Source organism: Sorghum bicolor, chromosome 9 (assembly GCF_000003195.3).
Source record: "Sorghum bicolor cultivar BTx623 chromosome 9, Sorghum_bicolor_NCBIv3, whole genome shotgun sequence".
Taxonomy (NCBI): domain Eukaryota; kingdom Viridiplantae; phylum Streptophyta; class Magnoliopsida; order Poales; family Poaceae; genus Sorghum; species Sorghum bicolor.
The window spans coordinates 4436174-4459195 of NC_012878.2; the positions used below are offsets into that span (position 1 = coordinate 4436174).

The 23022-nt window shown below is 45.5% G+C and overlaps 5 protein-coding genes across 5 annotated transcripts; 4 read left to right on the plus strand and 1 right to left on the minus strand.

Annotated features, from left to right (window-relative positions):
- LOC8075989 (translocase of chloroplast 159, chloroplastic) lies at window positions 1355-5964 on the minus strand. The gene is made up of 2 exons (XM_002440566.2): window positions 4663-5964; window positions 1355-4575 (listed from the first exon to the last, which is right to left on the minus strand). Exons 1-2 carry the CDS (start codon window positions 5818-5820, stop codon window positions 1630-1632), a joined length of 4104 nt encoding a protein of 1367 aa, XP_002440611.1. The 5' UTR covers window positions 5821-5964; the 3' UTR covers window positions 1355-1629.
- On the plus strand, window positions 8492-11492 carry LOC8069512 (beta-glucuronosyltransferase GlcAT14B). Its single transcript, XM_002439252.2, has 4 exons — window positions 8492-9352; window positions 10079-10154; window positions 10233-10348; window positions 10427-11492. Exons 1-4 carry the CDS (start codon window positions 8797-8799, stop codon window positions 10942-10944), a joined length of 1266 nt encoding a protein of 421 aa, XP_002439297.1. The 5' UTR covers window positions 8492-8796; the 3' UTR covers window positions 10945-11492.
- On the plus strand, window positions 12254-15080 carry LOC8075990 (putative E3 ubiquitin-protein ligase SINA-like 6). Its single transcript, XM_002439253.2, has 2 exons — window positions 12254-12626; window positions 14069-15080. The coding sequence occupies exons 1-2, from the start codon at window positions 12405-12407 to the stop codon at window positions 14828-14830; spliced, it is 984 nt and encodes a 327-aa protein (XP_002439298.1). The 5' UTR covers window positions 12254-12404; the 3' UTR covers window positions 14831-15080.
- LOC110430256 lies at window positions 16878-19086 on the plus strand. Its single transcript, XM_021447593.1, has 4 exons — window positions 16878-16929; window positions 17640-17671; window positions 18545-18718; window positions 18793-19086. The coding sequence occupies exons 1-4, from the start codon at window positions 16878-16880 to the stop codon at window positions 19084-19086; spliced, it is 552 nt and encodes a 183-aa protein (XP_021303268.1).
- Window positions 21491-22855, plus strand: LOC8075991. Its single transcript, XM_002439254.2, has 3 exons — window positions 21491-21930; window positions 22119-22296; window positions 22462-22855. Exons 1-3 carry the CDS (start codon window positions 21874-21876, stop codon window positions 22611-22613), a joined length of 387 nt encoding a protein of 128 aa, XP_002439299.2. The 5' UTR covers window positions 21491-21873; the 3' UTR covers window positions 22614-22855.

Sequence of the window (23022 nt, forward strand, 5' to 3'; positions counted from 1 at the left end):
TTGGAGTACTATAGATTTATAAACAATTGGTAGTCTAGAGAGTACCAACCTCTCCATGGAAGTATTCTAAAAAATGTATTTCTAGTAACAAATGACCCATATTATTGTAGTTTTGCTTTGCTCATTTTCATCGTCTACCAATCAGAGTGATGTGCAAAGCTGTTTTCATTTCTATAACCCAAAAAAAAATGATTTCTAAATAGATTTCAGCTATGATTGACAAGTCCCTATGTGTAATACATCGCTCTTGTGCTTGCCGCAGGTTGACAACTTCATGAAGCAACACAAAATGGATTCTTTCATATTAATTAGTTAAAATCCTTTGCAAGTTGAAATCTTGCGTTATGGGCATTCAATTTTCCTCAATTGAAGTGTTTATGGTCTGACATGATAATATATGTGCTTATGCTAGTATGGCTGCAAACAATTGAGGTTTTCATGCTTCACTAGTTTTTTTTTTTTTTTTGTCATTCCGTTACTTGGCCCTAGCCCACTATCACACTATGGCCCTCGCTAAGCTCCGCCATTGACTGTTTGATGCTTTCTTCAACTTCACGATGATTAAACTCGTTCTCTGGCCTTCAAATTTATTTCGGCGGACCCTATGACATAAAACTCGCATGTTTCCTAGTATGTAGACACAGTTCATCTTGGTGGTGGCAGCGCCACAAGAAATGCACTACAGTTTTGCATTTTGGATGCATGGAAACAGAAAGACCCCATAATAAGATTTCTTTTTAAATTAGAAATAAAGAAGAAAAAATGAGCCAGCCCAGGAAGCTGCTGAGACGCACGTGCAAGGCCTCGGCTGAATTCCCAAGACACATCAGCGTCCCATCTATCTATCGATGCACCGTTTCATCAGGTGTGCAATTTTGCCATATTGAGAACGTCTCGAGTTCACAAAAAACACAGGAAACGGAGACATTGCAAAACTGCAAACTAGAGATTGTTGTTTTCTGCAAACTAGCCATGGGCTAGCTTGTCCAGGTGAGTGGTGAATCCATTTGCTACTACCACTCCTGTTTCCACGTCCAGCAGGATTGTTGTTTTCTGCAGAAACCAATGACGCATCATGGATAGCACCTCAACTACTGATACGTGTGCCAAGAGTTCAGGTCTTCAATATTATGATGCAAATGCAGGAATATGTGCTCCTAAATAGAAACATCACCAATTCTGGGTCAGCTAGATACAATGACGCATCACCAATGTGTGCTAATAGATTATCACAAAGACCATTGGGACAGCTAGATACATTGCATGCTCTCGGCCAGCTACTCCCAATAATATCATAACATGTCAACATCAGCATTAGTAGCAAAGCAGAAGTACTCACAGAATAACCAGAATAGACTTAGAAACACTAATAGATTGATAATCACAAGAATAATCAGAACAGACTTAAAAACGCTATAACAGATTGGTAACCACAAGGACCGTACATCCCGCGACATTATTTATTCAGCTATAGTTCCAGATAAATCTCACAACCCTCTTCAGCCAAAATTATGATAGGAATTACAGAGCGAACTAAAACATAAGGAAACATGGTTCATATGAAAAGGAAAATTGCTAAGAGAAACGATATGGTTATGAAATAATAAAACTGGGACTCCTCCAGACAAGCTAATAAGCAAAGGACGGTTCACTGGGCCGGAAGCTCCTGTAGATGGAGGCTGCAACCGGTATGAGACCCAGGAGTGCGATCTGGACCTGTTCTGAGGTGCTTGTCCTGACAGTGATCTGCCCACTCAGCTTGTTGTTCAGACCAAGTCGAACTGCCATCTTCGACCCCCTTCCGATTGAGAACTGGGACTGCAAGTTTGCGCCCAGAGCAAGGTCCCGGCGCCACTTCATCAGAGAGAGACCCAAGGTTGAGAGCGACTGGCCAATCGGATAGTCTTTGTCCTTCAGACGTGCCTCCAAGTTAGCTCCATATGCAGTGTCCCCTTGGGCTCGCATCGCGCCAGTGCTGGCAACTAGTGACAACCTCTTCCCAAGGGAGAGCTGGTCCTCGACCTTCAGTCCAGTTGCCACAATGTCGCCCAGGAAAGTTACTGAGAACCCTCCAGTGGTCTTGTTCTTCTTGATATTCTTGATTTTTGTCTCGCCACGGAGAATATATGCAAGCTGCCGCCCAACAGTCTGGATATCAAAACCAGCAAGCGATGATGCATTCTCTCCATGCTTTGCTGCAATGGAAGAGTCCAGATGGATGCTAAATTCCTTCTTGTCCTTGGTGACCTGAACTGCTACATTTGCTGGGAACCTGCTAAGGATAGCTAGTGTCTCTTCAACGCTCACTCCATCATAACCACAGTCATGATCCCATCCATGCGCATCTAAAACAGGCCTTGCTAGGACAGTCGAAGTTGGCTCCAGAAAGCGGTACCGGTATGTGGGATTGTCACAGTCAAATGAAGGAGGCAGCACCATGTCAGGTAAGGGAACTGATACATTCTCTGGAGGAGGATCCTGATCGTTCTCACCACCGATACTTGCATACCCATAGTCATCCAGATCAGTTTTCCCCCTCTTCTTCATCTCCTTTAACCTGCGGATCTCATCCTTCCATTGTTTCTTCTGGAGAAGCTTGACCCTGTAGTCATACTCATCAAAATAAGCATTCTTCTGCTCCTTTGTGAGCCTTGCAAGCTGAGCTTTGGTCAAAGGCTTGAAAGGTGGAAGCTGATCATATTCTTCTTCGTCATCGTCTTGTTCTACATCAGAATAGTCATCCAATTCAATGTCAGAATCACCTTCATTGCCACCCTGCTCAGCAGAAAGTTTCGGGTGGGCTCTAGACTGCAAGAGTGAGGACAACAAGAAAGGAAGAGGTGGGGAGCGGAAGCGGAAGCCAAAAAGCTTTCCAGGATTAGGATCCTGAAGCTTCAGAAGTGAGTTGGCTTCTGATAATATCTTCGAGGAGTAGCACAAAAGTAGCATCTGATGCCTCCAGCTTTGGCCATTCGGAAGCACTTTCTGGCCCTCACGGTTTTTCCTGCATGAAGGATGGTTCTCAACAAGGGCTACTGGGTTCATCAAGCGCATATCTCCAGCAGCCTGCCTGATGGACTGCTGGATGATGTGGGATCTCTGAGCCATCAAGACCTCATATGTCATGGGAGCACCATTGAGGCCTTCAGGAGGTGCAGAGGCAGCATGTGTGAGTGCAACAATGGCATTGAACCATATGGATGAGCCAAGAACAGCAGTAATGGTCTTCAGAAGAGGCAAATCATTGAGATCACGGCTAAGACTATCCAGACGATCCACATATAGAACAATATCTGGCGGACATTTCTTGGTATATTTCTTGACAGCAGCAAGAATCTTTCTGTTTGATCCTTGGTCCATAACGTTGGGTCGAAGGCCAGGTGTATCAATGATTCTAATCTTGACACCATCCACATCACCAATGATTTCCCGCACATTAGTGGTTGCTGAGCTGAAGGCATCAGTTTTGGACTTCTCTTCACCAAATATAGAGTTGATAGTTGCACTTTTGCCAACTCCAGTCTTTCCTAGAACAAGTATGTTGCATGAGAAGTTCAGTTCCTCCTTTCCCTCTGCTTCAAGAAGTAAGGCTTTCCTCCGCGCATTATCAAGGCTGAATGCTCGGTTTGTCTGCCTACCATGCCGGATACCCTCAGCAAGGCTCAGACGGTACAGCACTTGTGCCGCAACCGTTTCTTCAGGAGTAGCTCCTAGTCTGTAAACCAGACGCAGAAACTTTACTCTAATCAACTCAACCTTGTCGTGTAGCTTCTTCTCTTCCTCTGTCATCTCTTCTGTAGGGTCAGCAGTAACTGCTAGCTCCGAGGGGCTGAATAGGTTTGACCGGGCAGGTTGGCGAGGTGCAGTTGGCCTCAGAGAAGGGGCTGATGAACCAAGACCAGCAGGTCGGTCCATGGTGAATATTCTAGAACCATCTGGTGAAGCAACTGTGATATTCCCATCTGAGGATCCACCGGTTGCTGCTTTCAGAAGGGCCGCCAAGGCAGCAGAATCAAATCCCTTCTCATCCGAATCATCATTATCATCATCATCCTCGTCATCCTCAGAATCATCAAGCATAATCTGCCCATCCATGCTATTGGTGAAGTCTCTTGAGACACTACCACTAGAGCCTTCTGCAAGCTCCTTCATGATCTGCTTCGCGGCCTCGGAGCTCTCTAAGATTGCAACCCGTGCGGGACTCGTGTCAGAGTTCGCCCCGTCATCATCGTCGTCAGCCTCATTACCAACCCCATCCTCATCATCTGGCACAACCTCAATTATGTCATTATCAGCAGCCTCCTCTTCACGATCAACAACCTCAGTGACGCCTTCAATCTCATCAGCACCCTTATTTTCATTGCTTGATTCTGGAGCCAACTCTCGAGACAAGATACCATCAGCACTAGGAGCAGCAACATTCTCAACCTCTGTGGGCTTGTCGACACCAACATCTTCCACCACTTCACTGGCAGTGGTCTGGGCATCAGCATTCTGCTCCTTCTCAGGACTATCCTCAAGCACACTGTCAGCAGTTGCAGGAGCAAGCTCCTCTATGCTTTCATCATTCAGAACCTGGGTCAGTATAACATTTGAATTGTTTACATCCCCACTAGCATCAAGACTACTAGCAACAAAATCAGATTCAGGATGCTCACTTACCACTGGACTTGCCTCACTCGGTGGCTCAGGCTTGGTGGCTTCGTCTTCTACATCAGCATCCTTCTTAGTTGATTCTTCTGGGGCTTCATCACCTCCCAGAGCCACCACATCATCGCCATCAGCATCCTTGTTAGTCGATTCTTCTGGGGCTTCTTCACCTCCAAGAGCCACCACATCATCACCATCAGCATCCTTGTTAGTCGATTCTTCTGGGGCTTCTTCACCTCCAAGAGCCACCACATCATCACTTTCTTCCTTCTCATCACCCAATTCACCATTAGCTTCGGGGGCTACCTTATCCTGTGGTTCCGCCACCTCCTCGCTTGGAGGAGAGACCTCAACCTCCTTCTCATCGCTCAACTCACCGCCATCTCCACTCCCAGAACCTACCTCCTCGCCCTTCTCAATTTCTGGTTCCAGTTTCTCCGCGGCCACCGGCGCCTCGGCGTCATCTGCCACCTTATCCACAACCTCTACCTCAAGTGCAGCACCTCTTTCCTCCTCATCCTCCTGCTGCTCCTCCTTCTGCAATTCGCCCTTCTCATCACCTTCCAGTGCATCATGGAAAGCCAGAGAAGGATCGCCCTCCCCCAATTCGCCGTTCTCCGACTTGGACTCCACCACCGGCACGGGCTCGGCCCCAGAAGGGGCTGCCTCCCCGTCCTCCGACGCCAATTCCTCGCCGCCGCCATCCTTCTCGGCCTCCGCCACGCCCAAATTTCCACCTTTATCATCCTCCTCCGCCTCTTTTACCTCCCCGACATCGTGTCCTCCTCCGACACCCTCCGCCTGGCCATTCTCGGCCTCCGGACCCCCCAAACCCTCACTTTCCCCCTCCAATCTCACGTCCTCCTCCTCCTCCCCCTCTCCCCCACCCGCCACTACCTTCGCCGGCGCCTCCTTATCCTCCTCCACCTCCTCCGCCGCCGCCGCCTCGACTTTCTTGGTGGACTCCTCCTCGGCCGCCGCCGCCGCCGCCGCCGGGGCCGGGGTTTCGTCCTCCACGGGCGCGGGCGCGGGCGCGACTGGGGCGGCGTCGGTGGTGGCCACAGCCTCCTCGACTTTCTTGGGCGGCTCCTCCTCGGCGGCCGCCGGGGCAGCGCTCTCTTCCTCCACAGGAGGCGCGACTGGGTCGGCGGCGTCGGTGGTGGTGGCCATGGCCGCCTCTTGCTCCGCCAGCACGCAACGAAGCAAGAAAACAGCGGCAGCAGTAGAAGGATTCGAGGAAGCCGGGTGGGGGGGAGGCGAGGCGATGAGAAGATAAGGTGAGGTGAGGGAGGGTTTTAGGTCAGGCTGGGCAAGTAAAATTATCTCTGGGATATTTATATGCGAGTTTCTTCCTTCCGATTTCAGATTTTTGTAGCTGGAAAATACTATAGATGGTTTTTTTAAAAAACTTTGGTTTGGCGTGTAATTTTGGGAGGAGATGGCACCACACAATGGCACAACTAGGCAACAGTAGAAATCATGGTGAGATGACCAGGCAGGCAGGCAAGCAAGCAAAGCTAGATAAAGCATGCTATGCTATGTTCCCCTTCTTTTGTTGCTTTGTTTTGCAGATCTGTGTTGTGTTGGGTTCAAGCATTCCATGAAATAGAAAGTTTTGTTTTGCTCATAGCATTTTGGGTTCAAGCATTCTTAAAAGGTAATGTAAATCTTTATATTTTTAAAATATTTTTTGACTGGTTAGTCAGGGTAGGCCTTGTTTGGTTAGAGAGATTAGACACTAGAGGCTAAAACAAGAACTAAACTCTAGTCTCCTACCCTTTTGGTTCAAGGGACTAAAGACCATTAAAGTTGTTAGACAATGACCAAAACACCCTTTTTATCTTCTTCCGCTCTCCCACCAAGACCCCGTGAGCACACGGTGGATGCGACCTTCATGCCCTGTCCGTCATGGCTGCGAACTCCATGTTGGTCGTGGATCTCGCAGCGGTGGATCTCTGAGTCCATGTCGCCATGTCATCCTACACCTCCTCAACATACTCGTCCTCGTCCTCGTCCGAGCTGAACAAGGAGGTCTGGTCCTCGTCGTCCTTCCTGCTGAAAGGTCCTTGTTTGATTTTGGTAATTGAATGACAACTTAGGTGGACTAATAGTGTTTGTGTAAGATACACAGATGATTAGTCCATAGGTGAATATATGATGGAGGAGCACATTGCATATAAGACATGACATGAAGTCATGTGACTAAGGCAGAGAAGATTAAGATAAGGCTTGGCTCGATGGACCGGTTGCAAGTGTGAAGGACGAGTCAGAGGCTTTGAAGCGAGGAATCGCATGTGATAATGAAGCTTGAGCAAGACCTGACATCGATGGACTGAGGCAATGGTAAAGAGCAAGTGAGGTCAAGATCGATGAACCAATACAGTCACACGATGATATGAAGTAGAACATTGTGATTGGTTGGTGCATGTGTTGCACAACATCAGAGGAGATGGAATGGAATGGACAAGGCAAGGTATATTTGTAGAACATTTTATTTCATCGGTCATAAGTGAGTAGAGAAGTTGATGTCCGAGTTTAGGATAGATGGTCGTACTATCAAGGGGGGCAACTTGTTTGCATATCGGTCATCTAATGCCACTTGAGTGATCTAACTTTGCATGCGTGTTAGGATCGAGTGACGTGGCAAGTTGAGAGGCTAATCCCTTGAAAATAATTTGTAAAATGCTAACACACATGCACATGATGGTGTACACATATGAAAGATCCTAATGGCTAGAGAAGGCGAATAGCTTTATAAAAAGTCTACAACAACACTTAAACAAGCTTGTTAGAAAAACAAAAAGGCCAAACGAGTGTTGCGCTAGCCTACTAAAAGAGCAAGCCACCTACCAATAATTCTAGTCAAATAAGATCTCTAAGTACTCAAGAGCTAAGTCTCTACTCTCTACACTAGTTTAGCTAGCCTAGAGCAAGGAGAAACTAGAAAGCTAAACTACACAACTAGTTACAACTACCACAAGCTAGATACACAAAGTAATGCAAGAGAGTGGTAGAGTGATATACCACAACAATAGGAATGATCCAATCAATCACAATATGAGTAAATACCAAAGAAGACTAATCACCTTGGAATCAATGATTAGCACAATGATTTTTTACCAAGATTTACTTGTTTGTCGGTAAGTTAGTCCTTGTTGTGGCAACACACTCAGTTGGAGGTCTATGATCTTAATGGCCTCACACGCTAACCCTCACTAGAGCGCCACACAACCAACACAAGATGAGGGTCACACAGGCAACGAGCAATCCACTAGAGATGTCTTTTATGAACTCCGACGAGAAAGGCTCAAAAACCCCTCACAATCACCACGATCGGAGCCGGAGACAATCACCAACCTCCGCTCAATGATCCTCGCTGCACCAAGCCATATAGGAGTCAACAAACTCTAAGAGTAACAAGCGAAGGCTAGTTGAGGACATGTTGGATACAAAGGCTAAACGTTAGCTAGTGGAAAAATAGCTCTAGTGCAATCAAATGAGAGGGCTAATATAGTAATATGTGAACTAAGCCTTTTGCCCTAGTCTTCCACACCCCCCTTTGATTCAAAAACCAATGAACATATTTAGTTCTCTCTCGACACTAATACATCTGCATGGATGTATGTGCATCTAAAAAGAACACTCCTTGTATTATAGGAGTTTAATAAAACATGGTTACATCTTATATATTAGGATAAATGGAGTAGTTGTTAGCTACATACCTAGCCAACCCAATCTATTTTAGGCTAATTTAAGTCAAACAAGTTCTCTTGGATTGAAACTCGAGAGAGATAAATAAGATTCGTGCAATACCAAGGAGGTGAAATTGGCATTTTTCTTTTTCTTTTTTTTTAGTTAGGGAAAGTACACGTAGGTGGGTCTATTGGTAGAGCTTGGGCTCCAAAATTGTGACTTCAAGCTAGATCAGGCCCACGGCCCACCTTCCACACGCTCCCCGAGAACTCCGCCCACTCGCACAAACCAAGACAAAAAGTTGCGATACTCCATGCTCCACGTCGCGCCGCCGCATCTAACCCTCCGGCGACTCACCGCCGGCGAGCCGATCCGCCACGCCATAGCCTCGTTCTGAAGCGCAATTGATCCAACGCCCTCGTTCCTCTCCCGCCCCCGCCACCCTCCGTAGGCATGGGAATGGGGACCGCGAGAGGGGCCGCAGGGGGCTGGCTCCCCGGCGAGCGGTGGCGGCGGGTCCTCTTCCTGGCGCTGGCGTCCGTCTCCTTCCTCATCTCGCTCATCCTCCTCTTCCTCTCCGCGCCGCGCCTCCGCCTCCCGAGCGTCGTCCTGCCTTACACCGCCGCTGCCGCTTCCGCCGTCCGCCGCGGGCCCGACGCGCCGCCCTGCCTCGCGTACCTCCTAATCGGCGCGCGCGGCGACGGGCGCCGCCTCCTCAGGCTCCTCCTCGCGGTCTACCACCCGCGTAACCGGTACGTGCTCCACCTCTCCGCCGACGCGCCCGACGACGAGCGCCTGAGCCTCGCCGCCGGGGTCGTCGCCGCTGCACCCGCTGTCGGAGCATTCGAGAACGTTGCTGTTGTCGGCAAACCCACCGCCGGGACGCCCGTGGGGTCCTCCGGGCTCGCCGGCACGCTCCGCGCTGCGGCCGTGCTGCTCCGACTCCACGCCGACTGGGATTGGTTCCTCACCCTCAATGCCGCAGATTACCCCCTCGTCACACAGGATGGTAGGGCAACACTGGCATCTATGCATCTCTAGATCAGGAAAAAAAATTCTCTCTTTTCCTGCATAAATTTCACTTTGTGGTCTTGGAATGTGGCACATGGGGGGTTTGTAATTGGTTGGATTAGTTGGTCCAATCTAGGTTAAAAAAGATCTCACTTGGGAGTCTTCTTCCTTTATTATATGGAAGTTGCAGCTAGTCTTCTAGCTATGATATTGAATGGAAATGTAAGTTCTCTTTGTTTGTCCTGACTGATAGCAAATAACAAATACTTAGAACTTGGAAGAGCTGCACAACCAGTCATGTGTCAACCATGTACATTTCATATGATTCCAATTGCCTATTAGGCATACTGTCAGTCTTACTTTGCATTGAAAGTTGTACTGTCAGTAATAATAGATTGAAGCTCCCCTTATTTATTGATTATTAGTAATGCACATGCCAAAACTTGTGCTGCTGCTATACTTATATCTGTTAAAGAGCACACCCTAATATATAGGTCTGTTGTAGAGCCTATGCCAATGATGTGCATGATTGCAAATTCTGTTATACATCACTCTTGAGTGCTAGAATATATCATGCTTATTCTGGTTCTACACATAAAAGATATAATCTTTTACAGAAATCTGCTTGGGTGCTTCATTAATTATTCCAGCAAGTCATCATTTTGTGATTGTCCTCATTAATTAATGGAGATCATTAAATCTTTATGTTATCTCCCTGTCGCAGACCTGATTCATGTCCTTTCTTCTGTTCCAAGGGATCTTAACTTCATTGACCACATGGGTGACATTGAATCAAAAGAGTATGGAGCACGAGCATCTAAATTTGCAAATAATTTTAGCTGTTGGCAGCATTGTTACTGATCAAAATTTCGATGCAGACCTGAGAAAGTGCAACAAATTATAGTTGATGCTGGAATTTACTTGTCAGGGAGGACCAACTTCTTTCGAGGAACACAGAAACGACCAGCTCCTGAGGCTTTTAAGTTCTTTACAGGCATTTCTTGCTCTCTGTGCTTGGTTTGTTTCCATTGGTCTTAATAATTTCCTCACCAATTTATGTCCTTATTAATAGGTTCTCCATGGGTCATATTAAACCGGCGATTTATAGAGTACTGCATTCTTGCTTGGGAGAATCTCCCTCGGATTCTTCTCATGTACTTCCACAACGTAATACAACCCCAGGAAGGATATTTCCAGTCAGTCATCTGCAACTCGCTGGACTTCCGCAATTTCACTGTGAACAACGACTTGAGGTTCATGGTGCGGGATGATTCCGCTGAGGCAAAGCCCCTTTTCCTGAGCAGAGAACATTACGGCCACATGGTGGATAGTGGGGCACCTTTTGCAAGGCCGTTTCAGGAGAATGATCCTCTGCTGGACCAGATCGACAGCAACATACTCAAGCGTTGGAGCCATGGAACAGTTCCTGGTGCCTGGTGCACAGGTAGGAAGAGGTGGTTCAGTGATCCATGTTCCCAGTGGGGCGATGTGAATATTGTGAGACCAGGCCCTCAAGCAGTGATGTTGCAACAGTATGTAAATCGGACCTTAGAAGAAGCAAAGTCTGGCAGCAACTCATGCAGGCGGTAGCAGGGTTGGCGTCAAGGACCTCATGTCCCATGGTTGAAAGCTTTGAGCTTTTTCCACTTATCCACCAAGGGTTCTCCACTCTGCTGAATAAATAGCCACCACATGCCTAGGCTGAAACAAGCACTCCTTGCACCTGACACAAAGCCATGGAGGAATGCTCTTTCCTGATATTTTCATGACGACTATCATAGTCACAGATCAGGAGTTCCACTTGGTTCTGTAATTAGTCTGCGCAACCCCCATATTTGGCTCATATATGACACTTCCAGGCAGATACCTTAGAGCCGATAATAGGCAGAAGCTTATATAACTACTGTTGTTTATATGTTGTGGTCATTTGTTGAACAGTTTATGTTCGTGCTAGTAGACAAAGTTATGAATCCCTTATGCTCCCCTGTTGTGAGGACTGAAGACACTGTAGAATAACTGAATAAGGGATCTTGTTACTTGTAACTCTTACTGAACTCATGCTGTTCTTTGGACTTACATATATTATGCCTAGTCCTGTAGCTAGAACGAGGCTCCAATTGTCCCAGTTTACCTTTGAATTTTTCTTCTCTTGCATTGTTGTACGGGTATTATATTTTTTCTCTGGAAAATTCGCGGTATGTGCATGTGAACACTAAAGAATTTGTTTGCTAATGCTGTACTACAGTTTGGCATGCAAAGACCATATGGAGAAATCTAAGTTCAGTTTGTATGAAAAGAACCTGTTCTATATAAATTGGGAAGGAATTCTTATGTGGATTCATGTTCAGATGTCATGGAAAACTTTTGAATGAGATTTGAACCTTCCAAAAATTCTTGAAATTTTCTGTCGTGCCAGGTGGAGCTCGGCATCATCAGTTGCAGAAGTTTGCAGGGTGAAACTGAAAAACACACCTTAGCTAAGAAAATTGGAATCTTGTTATTATGGCCTTATTTAGTTTGCAAAATTTTTGGTTTTTGGCTACCGTAGCGCTTTTGTTTTTATTTGATAAACATTGTGCAATCACGAAGTAACTAGGCTTAAAAGATTATCTCACAAATTACAGGTAAACTATGCAATTAGTTTTTATTTTCGTTTATATTTAATGCTCTATATATGCGACCAAAGATTCGATGTGACGCTTAAAATTTTTTACGAACTAAAGCCTATGTGAAGTGCGCTTCACTGTTTTGCCATCCCGCAATGGGTTTCGCTATCGCTATTTAAGAAACATGAGCAGCCCACAAAAGTGCCATTCAGTGTTTTTTAAAATCAGAAAAAAATGAAAAACCAAATTCTCTTCCACATAGTCACCAAAAAAAAAAAAACTCTTCCACTTTTGCCCCCTGCCCTTTCCTTTTTTTTTTCACCTGAGGAGACGGACGAACGGAACGGAGAAAAAAGGAAATAAACCCGACAAGAACTCGGCATCTTCAGAGGTTGCTCCAGCGAGCTGTGTAGCCGTAGAGCTGAACCCTTGAGGAAATCAGGGATGCGCCTCAAACGGCAGAAGCTGCCTTTCCCTTCTTCGGGATGCGCTGGTGGCGCCCACAACAAGGAGAAGGAGAAGGAGATGGAGAAGGAGAAGGAGAAGGGATCGTCCGGGCCGCTGCCGGCGGGCGCAGCGGCGGCGGTCGGGTACATGTCGGTGGAGGACGCCGACGCCCTCGACTGCGGCGCCTGCTACCACCCGCTCAAGCCCCCCATCTTCCAGGTACACCCTAAACCCTACACGCGCCCCACGCATTGCCCTGGAACCCAAGTCCTGCAACTGCAACCAGTACACAGCGGTCTAGTATGAGTACCCTAGCAACCTGATTTCCAGCGGCTCCTTTTGAAAGGGGGCACATTTTTGACATTCAAGAAACGTTTCCACTAGCTGAAGCCATAGGACACTTTCTTTCAGCAAATACGACTGCAGACATGCTACATTATGAAATATAAGTATTCGTGGCTCATGGATGCCGTCACATCACATTGCACAAAGCCAAAGCATCATTTCTATCCCTGCAAATTGCATAGCAGCAACAACTCTAGCCTCTTTTTAAAATTCGGATTTCAAAAAGGGCAGTCCCCTGTCAAACTTTCTACTATTTCCTGGCACGGATTCCAAATTCCTGTGAATTTATCTAAAAGACCATAGCCTCTTTTTAAAATCCAGACTCCTGTAATGAGGTAAGATTCTGTTATCTTGCACCTAATGTTTTGTGGTGCAGGAGTCAGTGTTGTTCCTGATCATTGTCATCAAACTGGCTTAGACAGGAGCTCTCTCCCTCCAACAAACAAAATCCTCATTCTCCAAACACTTAATTTGGAATTGGACTTCTCCAAACTCCATCGATGTTATGATTGCCTGCCCATACCACTAGCTCTAGTCCTAGAACATCAAAAGTACCCATATTAGCTGAAGGCACATATTTCTCAGCAGCAATGCCGTTACCATCTCAGCCAAGCCTCTTAAAACTGCCAGTCCCCTTTCCCCCCTGTCCTCATCTGTTTTTCTTCGTTATCTGTGCCTACTGGATGATAATTAGTTAATTATACTCAGTTTCAACTTTCAACAGTGCCTCTTAAATCCAACTGTTAGCCTCTACCTCCACTGAAATTCGTATATTAGGCTATTATCTGCACACAAACAGACCGGAAGATTTCACGATATGCCAGGATTTATTTAATTCGGCGTCTCAATAACATGTGGGGTCTGTTTGTCGGTGTTACATCTCAGATCAAGTTTCCCGAAACACCCAGTACCGTGCTCCATACTAATCTAGAGACACTTCCCCTGATTTCAATGTTATAACAGTACTGTGCTCCATATTCATTACCTTTTTATATGACAGAGCAATTATGACATAAAAAGGAACATATTTACAAACAAATCCTAAGCATTGATCACATGACAGTGGAACTTGTCAATGTCATAGTTTGCCATTTGGCTAAAAACTGATTGCGTATCAAGCATAGACATTTCGAGATATAGCTCACAAATTACTGAACTCCCAACATAATCTGGCTAAAAAAAGAATTTTCTTTGAATGTACCTTTTGAAAGTTCTCGGTTACCTCTGGTTTTATCTTTGGCCATAGATGTTTATAGTGTTTATTTGTTCATGGATAATTTCAACTTGATTACACATGCTGATGTATACTTCTGCAGTGTAACGAGGGCCATGTGGTGTGTTCGTCATGCCGTGACAAGCTTGTGCCAGCGGGCAAGTGCCATGTATGTGGCACTGCCACAAGCAACTACCACAGGTGCCATGCCATGGAGCGCCTAGTGGACTCCATCCGCGTCCCATGTCCGAACGCGGCCTATGGCTGCAACACCAGGCCAGCCTACTACGACCACCATGGCCACTGCAAGACGTGTCCATATGCACCGTACCACTGCCCGAGCAAGGAATGTAGCTTTTTTGGTTCCACAGATGCGCTCCTTGACCACTTGACCGGTGCACATGGCTGGCCTTCCCCCACCAATATCAGTGTGTTTGAGATGCACAGTATCTGCCTCTATGATGGCTTCAACTTCCTCCTTGCTGACTGCGCTGAGGACGACAATCATGGAAACACTACCACCACCATCAGTAGCAATAAATACCTGTTCCTCCTGAATGTGACAAGGCAGTCGCTCGGCCGTGCCATCTCCGTGCACCTCATTGGTCAGGGGTCACCCTCAGAAATACTAAGATGTGTGCTCAGCTGCTCACTGGTAGTCTATGACCGTTGTGAGCGCCATAAGTTCCTGGCCAGCCATTCTCTGGAATCTGAGATCAATGTGGAATGCATGGACCTCCCCAATGGGCCTACTGACCCTGCTGACTGCTCCCACTTCGTTGTGCCACATTCCGTTCTTGGAGACAAGAATAAGGAGGATCCTATCCAGGTCAATGTCTGCATCAGCATCATCAATCTGCAGTAGTTACCTGTTGTTGTTGTTGTTGTTGTTGTTGTTGTTGTTGTTGTTGTTGTTGTTGTTGTTGTTGTTAGGCTAGTACAACATGTCTTGTATCCAAACTAAGAATCACATGCTAGCATATCCCATTCTGTAGACATCAATCGTCTGATTGGGTGGCAGAGTGGTTGCAAATGCCGGTGACAATTATATTAGCTAGAATATGTTTTATTACCTCCATGTTTGGCTGAATTAGTAAAAAATTGAAATTGGTTCATACAAAAGTCTGATGGAATGACGAGGATCTTAGCTAGCAACACTATCGCTTTAACAAGTCACGAAGCAGTAGTGCTTTGTGTATGTCTGCTTGGCCCCACTCTTCTGAACATTGCTATCTATAATCTATTCCATGAAATATAATGTAGCCAAAGTGTTGAAATTGTCCCAAATTATAAGCGATTTAATGTGAATTCATCGCTCAGCTTAGCTTACCTATCACCAACTCATATGATAATTATTATATGTCCTCACGACTAAGGGAGGGTCATATGCATCATTTGTATCTCATGGCAGGGAGGAATACATGTCTCGGAAAGAGGTACCTAATACCATTCAAGTGCACACAACTGAATGATTTCATTGGCAAGCTGATGTTGTGAGCACCAAATGCAAACGGACGCCAAGGCAACACACAGGAGTGTGATCCATAACTTGGGGACGTTATGGAGAGCTGAAGATCCGGTAGAATACTTACTTACAGCCTTGTTAACAATTCAGTAAGCATAAAGTAATTAAATCACAGGTGGAGTTTCTCCAGCTTCGATTTCATGCTGTCACATCTCAGCACTTGAACACGCCTTCATCACAACTTTGCCTAACGTAGGAAATTCCCATGAACCTGATAATACTCGAAGATTAAGTCGATGCTTCGTATCGTCCAGGAAGGATGCTGCATGAAAGCACACAGTCAATGAAAGAAAGAAGCAGAAACTAAACTCAGTTTTGCAGCCTATGAAACTAGGTTGTTGGTGTCAGTCAAACCTCAAGGGTATCAGGAGAGATCCCTACTCCGGAACTTTTTGTGATGCAAGATGGATCAATTTTTTCACGAAGGAAGAGCATATTTCCACGATTTTGGGTCCATTAGTTTAGGACCTGCAGATGGAGAACACTGTAAGGATTCTCTATGTACATCTACTGCCCCACATGGTCAAAAAGGTAAATGAATTAACTTATAGTAATGTTTGGCTACAGCACATAATGGATTGCACATTGCAATAGAAACATTTCCATGCCATTGATGGTAAAGATTTATTGGAGAGTATTCAAACACATATATACTTCTTTGATAATTATTGAAGTAGATGCTGGAAACAGGCATGTTGGCATGTTGCAGTTCACGGTTCATAGCTAAAACTATACTTATTTTGAGACAGAGGTCCTAGTGCTTTAGGAGTAGATTCAAGCATAGAGCAGATGCAACATTAGGTAATAAATAATAGCTTGAAAAAAAAAAGGTAAGGGAATAGATAGAAGAATACCTCCTCTAGGATCTCTTGAGTGAGCAAGGGACAAGTGACTGAATTCGATCCTGTCAAGCCGTTGTGGGAGGTTATTGTAAAGAGGCTTCATATTTATGGATGGGCAGTATCGAATTTCAACCGTGGTAAGAGCGGAGTAACTCCCGTGACTACCAGTACCAGGTATAAGGATGTTAGATGTTTGCAATAAACAAGTCCCAAGTGTTTTAACGCAGGCATGTTCTCCCAGTCTGGTGATTCCAACTTATTACAGCCTCCAATATTCATGTCCACGATTGCATCCAAATGCCCTGATATGGAACGAAGCTCTGGACAGGTAACAACTAATAACTTTTTGAGTGATGGTGGTAGATTTGGAAGAGTTACCAACTTATAACAACCCACTACTGATAGAGTATCCAGGCAAGGTATAAAGAGTTATTTCTTGGCAATTGCTCTGGTGCTCTTCTGGGTTTGAGGGCATTGTCATTTTCCAACTCTTCAGTTAACTCTCAGTACCACGAGCACTCGCCGCGGCCTCCCCCGATGCCGCAATGCCGCCGTCGCCGTCGCCGATGCGACCGGAGCGAGCTGCAAATCTTCCAGGTACGCGCGCGCGCGCCCTAGGATCGTCGTCGTCCCTGCCCACGCGTCGAATAGATTACAGATCCCTAACCTTTTAACCAATCGAATCCGATCATCCCATCCATGCGTCGAATAGTACCGTAGTTAATCAAACCCATGGATTAACCAATGCATTGATAAGAAGAGCCACGATTCCTGCAATCGATCGGCCAAACTCTCGGAGTACCAATACTAAGCACCGGAATTTTAACACACCGGACTCGCATTCCGAGCTGCGGAGTTAAGTACTGACTGTGTGCTTAGAGACTAGTAACATTCCAAATTTGTTGTCTTGGCTATGAGCTATGGCGCATCACTGTGATGCAACATTCGCACAACTTTAGGCAAGGACCTGAAGTTCTGAACCTGAATTCACAGCACAGACTTTCGACGGAATGTGAGTTTGTCCTTGATGAAACCTTCTTCACACTCTGGCTTGATCAATCACCTTGCCTTCAGGGTTTGAAACCTGAATGGATCTGATTGTAAGTCAATTGAGAGCCCTCTGAATCTGCATCCGTGTCCTTTGCCTCACATTTGCTGTTCATTGTATTCTTGTTATAAATGGGTGACTCTGAAACCGGATTTGGAGAAGCACTGCTGGATTGCACCTCAACCTTCTGCCTAGCAATCAACCGATGGGAATTCTCTGAGAGTTAACTGACCCTTCTGTTCTGCGCATCTGTGTGTAGAACTCGCTGCCATCCACAGCATCAGTGTTATGGTATTGTTTGCCCTTTCCACTGTTTCTAGTCTCCAAATAATCAAAGGTACCAATACTAACTAAAGGCCCTATTCCTCTGCAACAGTGCCCTTAACCTGCCTTGTAAGCCTCTGAAAGTTCCTAGAGTCCCTTTTTCTGGATTACTGAGCTTTCGATAGAGTCCCTTTTCCTGGATTACTGAGCTTTCGATCACACTGGATATAACCTGACCTAATACATTTAATTAACAAGCTTTAAATCCAGCCCCCTAGCTTTAACCCATATAATTCCTGATGGTGCGTGGGCTGCTAAAATGTGAAGCTGCTAATAGCTCAATACCATTAATTATTCAAATATCCGCAATCTTGGACACATCTTGACAATGGACATTGGACGGCAATAATCATTTTAGCTAGTTAGTCTTTAATAATATCTCTAAAGCTCCAAAACACAGCTAAAGTGGTCACAATAAACTGATTTATAGAGAATTCCCCACATTTCCCTTTCAAAGCACTGCCATGCTTCATATTGGTTACATTTCTATCCTCTGGAGCAATTGCCAAAGAAAAACAAATAAGCCCAGACTGTTGCCAGCATATGGCTTTGGAGGTTTTGTAGCTTGACAATGAGATAAAAGATGAACACCTCTCACGCATGCCATCAAGCATCGCAAACCATTTTCGTCTGCATTTTCACAGCTCTTTTCAGAAAGTTTCATGCTCTAGCTTGTGTAAAAAGGTCAACAGAAATATGAACGATTTTCACGAAACAACTAACAGTCTCCATTACCTTGCTGGTTTTGCCTCTGAACATACATGCATATATTATTGTTCCATTCGTGATAATTTGTCTAATTGTCTTAATGCACAAACTGACTTATATGCCTGTATGCAGTGCAAAGCAGGGCACGCGGTGTGTTCGGTGTGCCGTTACAAGCTCAAGGCCAGTGGCAACGGCAAGTGCCATGTGTGTGGTGTGGCCACTGGTGGCTACACCCGGTGCCACGCCATGGAGCACCTGGTGGAGTCCATCCGCTTCCCATGCCCAAATGCCATCCATGGCTGCACCGTCAGGTGTACCTACTATGACCAGCATTGTCACCGCCAGCATGCCTGCACACGCGGTGTCACTGCCCCGGCAAGGCATGTGGGTTTGTCGGCTCTACCTCTACGGCCATGCTCCTGGACCACTTCGCCAAGGCACACGACTGGCCTTGCACCACCAAGGTCAGGGCTGCCACCACCACCGACTCTGGGGACGACGAGAATGACTGTGAATTCAATGTCAACCTCCGTTATGGTTTCAACTTTCTCATCGCTGACTGTGCCACTGATGATGGCAGCACCAATAACGGGTCGTACCTGTTCCTGCTGAAACGTGGCACAGAAACCGCTTGGCTGCAACATATCTGTCCTCTGCATCCATCCTCAGCATGACCAAGCACCCGCAAAGGAAATGCAGTGCGAGCTCAGTTACTCATGGCGCGTACCTGTCAAGAGCCGGCAAGGCGGTCAGAAGTTAATCAAACATTACCAGGAATCCACGTTTGCAGTAGGATGCACGGATCTCTCCAGTGGACTGCCCAAGCTTGATGAGTGCTTCTAGTTTAAGGTGTCAAAGTCTGTTCTTGCGGGCGGCCACAAGATCAGAGTTGGAGGCCGAATTTTGATCAGCTAGATTAATCTATGGCAGTCCTGACACTGTTGGTAATCAATTAGGATTGGTTTGGCTCTGTTATCGCTCGCCTCTAATTTCGTTGCTGATTTTGGATGTACGCATGTTAGGGTTGACCGCAGGTCAAGTGACAATGTGACATGGTAGTGACAGTGTAATATATTTTGGTCGGTTCTCTAGCAGTGCTGTTTGCATCTCTACTTCTGATTGTCAGCTGCACTCTTTGAAGGATGGACAATGGTCCGGAACTTCATGTTTGTTTGTGCAGTCTTTTGTGAACTATGATAACTTTTGTGAGATTGATTATGCTAGTAAGGGCACTCACAATGCAAAACTCTATCACAAAGTCCAGGACAATTAATTACATATTATTTATGGTATTTTGCTGATGTGACAGCATATTTATTGAAGAAAGAGGTAAAAAAAATAAAAATTCAAAACTTATTTTGACTCTAATTCCACATTATTCGAGATAATAAATTACTTTAGACTCTATAATAGAGTCTGCATTGTGAGTGCCCTAATGTAGTAAGTTTTTGAAACTAAACAAGGCCTGAGGAGCTCAAATTCTGCAGTGCATGCAGGAAAAGCCAACTGCGCTGCAACAACCCCGCAGCGGCAGAATTCGAAACAAAAACGATTCGAATTTCGAATGGACGGACATGCTTGCGTGCCGGATATTTTAAACCAAAACACCCGCGGCGTGCACTGCACACAATGGCTAAATTTAGAATATGATTTATGCTCGTCGATCCGTTTTAGGCGTGGAGTTGGACGCAGAAATGCAGAGCAGAGTTAAATCCTCCCGTTTCCGCATGCGATATGATGCGCTGACCTCTTCCGATCCAGTTCACCGGGAACCCCCGCATGCGTGATACGCGAGCCCCGATCGATGCGGCCCATCTCTCCTGGAACCTCCATCCATCTCACTAGGATTAGTTTAATTATTTGAGATTCTATATATATATATATATATATATATATATATATATATATATATATATATATATATATATATATATATATATACGCGTTTCTTTTACACGCGCGTGTAGTTACTCTCATCTATGTATCTCTAAATTTAAGGTGTATATGACCGGACGAAATGTATATAGACAAAGTATATGATCATACTAGACCATCTAGAGTGATATGTATGCTAAGTATGCATACATACATAGAGTATATGGTTATACTTATTATATATAATATAGTAGTGGCATTTTAGTAATATATTTAAAATATAATTTTTTTTGAAAATTTTTCGCGTGGTAAGATCCTGAGTATCTTAATATGAGTAAATAAACATACTCAAACTGATAAACAAGTATGAATACATACACAATGTAGTTTATGAAGATGAGAGTAACTACACGTACGTGTACAAAGGAATTTCCATATATATATATATATATATATATATATATATATATATATATATATATATATATATATATATATATCGTCCGTCCTGCGGTTGCATTGCAGACACTAGCAGCTAGTTGTGCACTCGCGAGATCAATCAATCAACAAGAGCTATGACCAGTCCTCAGCTATGATCTCTCCAATGGCGTGCCTGATCCCAACAAGAGCTACCAGCTCCTTCTCTCTAACTCTGTCCTCCCAGATGACGAGGATATGGTTACGAGACTTGTCGTTGAGGAGGAGATTATTATTTAGCCTAGCTAGTATATAGAGTTCAACACACAGATCCGCGCTATCTAGTTTGCTAAAATAACAAGTTTGCTATCTCTAAACTTTCGCTTGTCATATAGCATGTTGTCCTCACTAGCTACATATCCTATACAAAGAAATGATGTTGTGGAACTCTATGCTTGTTGTAGTTAAGGAGATATATATCCGGCATGCATGTGTCTTTGAGTCCTATTTGAATACTAATACTAGTAAGATTTTCTCTTGATCAGTTTGGTGTTGTATTATATATAGTAGTGTACATGTAGGCCAGTTCGAATTGCATGAAGAGCGCATACGTACATGCATGTTTCTAATAACTGCCTGCCCTGCATTCCATGCATGCATGGTACTCCACCCATATATCTAAGCATATTGGCCTCGTCGTCGATCCGTTTTATTAGGCGTGGAGTTCAGAGCAGAATATCCTCGCTTCCGCGCGCATGCGCTGACCTGACCTCTTCCGATCCGATGATCCAGTTCACCGGCCGGGAACCCCCGCGTGCGTGCGTGATACGCGATCGATGCGGCCCACCTCTCCTGGAACTAGATTCATATATGGTCCGTCGTCCTCCTGCGGTTGCATTGCAGACATCGCCATCAATTCGACGTCGCGATGAGGAGCGCATCAGGGCATCTTGGCTTCCGCTGCATCCTCGTCGTGCTCTGCATCTGCTCTGCAACCGCCGCCCCCTCCTCCTCCTCCTCCTCCAAGCTGTGTGTGGATGCGCAGGCCAAGGCGGCCATGCCAGGGCTCAACGACAACGACCTCCATCTCCATAGCTCCGAGGAGAGCAAGAGCAGGGAGACGACGACGACCCAGAACCAGAAGCTCGCGCAGGAGCTGATGATGATGCATGGCTCGTCAACAGGATGAGATCCACAACAACTTCCAATCCATACTGGAAAATCAGGTATTACGTACGGTCCTCTCCATCTTGTTTAATTTCTTCTTCAACATGCATGATGTCGCTTATCCTGTTAGCCACATATATAATAGCTTTTTCTATCAACAGCATTATATTGTTTTTCTCTCACAATATATAAATAACGAACACTATCTACCTCCATCTTAATTATTTACTTTTACGCGCGCATGCAGAAAGAGTTTGCAGCGATGGAGGCCAACATCTCGGCAGCACTGGAGAACATGGCCATCCTCGTGCACTCCCAGCAGTGGTTCATCCGGGCCTTCTTCTTCTACTGCTTGGTCGCCTTCCTCCTCTACATGCTCACCACAGCCGAGCAGACGTTCCACATCAGGGGCCATCTCTGTCTTGGTGCGTGCGATCCATTCAGACACTCTGAAACTGCTAGCATGCATGAGGCTGCTGCTGTTTAAACACCATTAATTCAGCTGCTAGCAGACACAATGCATGTTTCTAATCTGACTGACATGCGTGCGTGCTCACCTGCTACATGCATGATCTTTCCCTTCCTTCCAGGTTTCTGTGCTTCGATAATGCTGGAGGCTGGAGTCATCATACTCGGAGCTGACGACGACTACAGCGCTCAGTTGTCCAAGGTGTTGCTGCTCAGATCAGTGTTATTCGCCGCCGCCACCGTTCACATCATGCACTCCATCGTCAGGGGCTAGAGTCGGAATTATAAATATAATGTAAAAGCTGAGCGCAGCTAATTAAACTGGCTAGATTCCTCGTAGTAGTGATCGTTTTGGTGAATTCGTCGATCGTCAGCTTTGACATGGGTGTGCCTCGTATTCAGTTGTAGCGTTGTGATGCATTACATCATCTTTACTTCTCAGTATGTAGCAATGGCCTTTTTAGTCTCTCATAGTGGTCTTATGTCTTTAGTATAAACTAAGTTTATTTTGTGTTATTATGAGGTGGTTTTATTTTGGCTTCACATCCTGCACTCCAACGTCACATACAAGCAAAGAATAAAATAGTGGGCTATAGCGGCGACCGGTGAACCGCTTGACCGTGTTGACCTCGTGGTCGTTGTCGCGAGGTTGTTTACTCCTGAAATCGTCATGGTGGTCAAGG

Bases quoted from the DNA above. Each gene is read 5' to 3' on its own strand.
- LOC8075989 (XM_002440566.2), bottom strand. From the start codon at position 5,820: ATGGCCACCACCACCGACGCCGCCGACCCAGTCGCGCCTCCTGTGGAG. The intron at 4,576-4,662 runs GTAAGTGAGCAT...ATACTGACCCAG, and splicing joins CGAGTGAGGCAAGTCCAGTG to GTTCTGAATGATGAAAGCAT.
- LOC8069512 (XM_002439252.2), top strand. From the start codon at position 8,797: ATGGGAATGGGGACCGCGAGAGGGGCCGCAGGGGGCTGGCTCCCCGGC. The intron at 9,353-10,078 runs GTAGGGCAACAC...TCCCTGTCGCAG, and splicing joins CCCCCTCGTCACACAGGATG to ACCTGATTCATGTCCTTTCT. The intron at 10,155-10,232 runs GTATGGAGCACG...ATTTCGATGCAG, and splicing joins GGTGACATTGAATCAAAAGA to ACCTGAGAAAGTGCAACAAA.
- LOC8075990 (XM_002439253.2), top strand. From the start codon at position 12,405: ATGCGCCTCAAACGGCAGAAGCTGCCTTTCCCTTCTTCGGGATGCGCT. The intron at 12,627-14,068 runs GTACACCCTAAA...ATACTTCTGCAG, and splicing joins TCAAGCCCCCCATCTTCCAG to TGTAACGAGGGCCATGTGGT.
- LOC110430256 (XM_021447593.1), top strand. From the start codon at position 16,878: ATGCCGCCGTCGCCGTCGCCGATGCGACCGGAGCGAGCTGCAAATCTT. The intron at 16,930-17,639 runs GTACGCGCGCGC...ATCTGTGTGTAG, and splicing joins GCGAGCTGCAAATCTTCCAG to AACTCGCTGCCATCCACAGC. The intron at 17,672-18,544 runs GTATTGTTTGCC...GCCTGTATGCAG, and splicing joins TCCACAGCATCAGTGTTATG to TGCAAAGCAGGGCACGCGGT.
- LOC8075991 (XM_002439254.2), top strand. From the start codon at position 21,874: ATGGCTCGTCAACAGGATGAGATCCACAACAACTTCCAATCCATACTG. The intron at 21,931-22,118 runs GTATTACGTACG...GCGCGCATGCAG, and splicing joins AATCCATACTGGAAAATCAG to AAAGAGTTTGCAGCGATGGA. The intron at 22,297-22,461 runs GTGCGTGCGATC...CCTTCCTTCCAG, and splicing joins CAGGGGCCATCTCTGTCTTG to GTTTCTGTGCTTCGATAATG.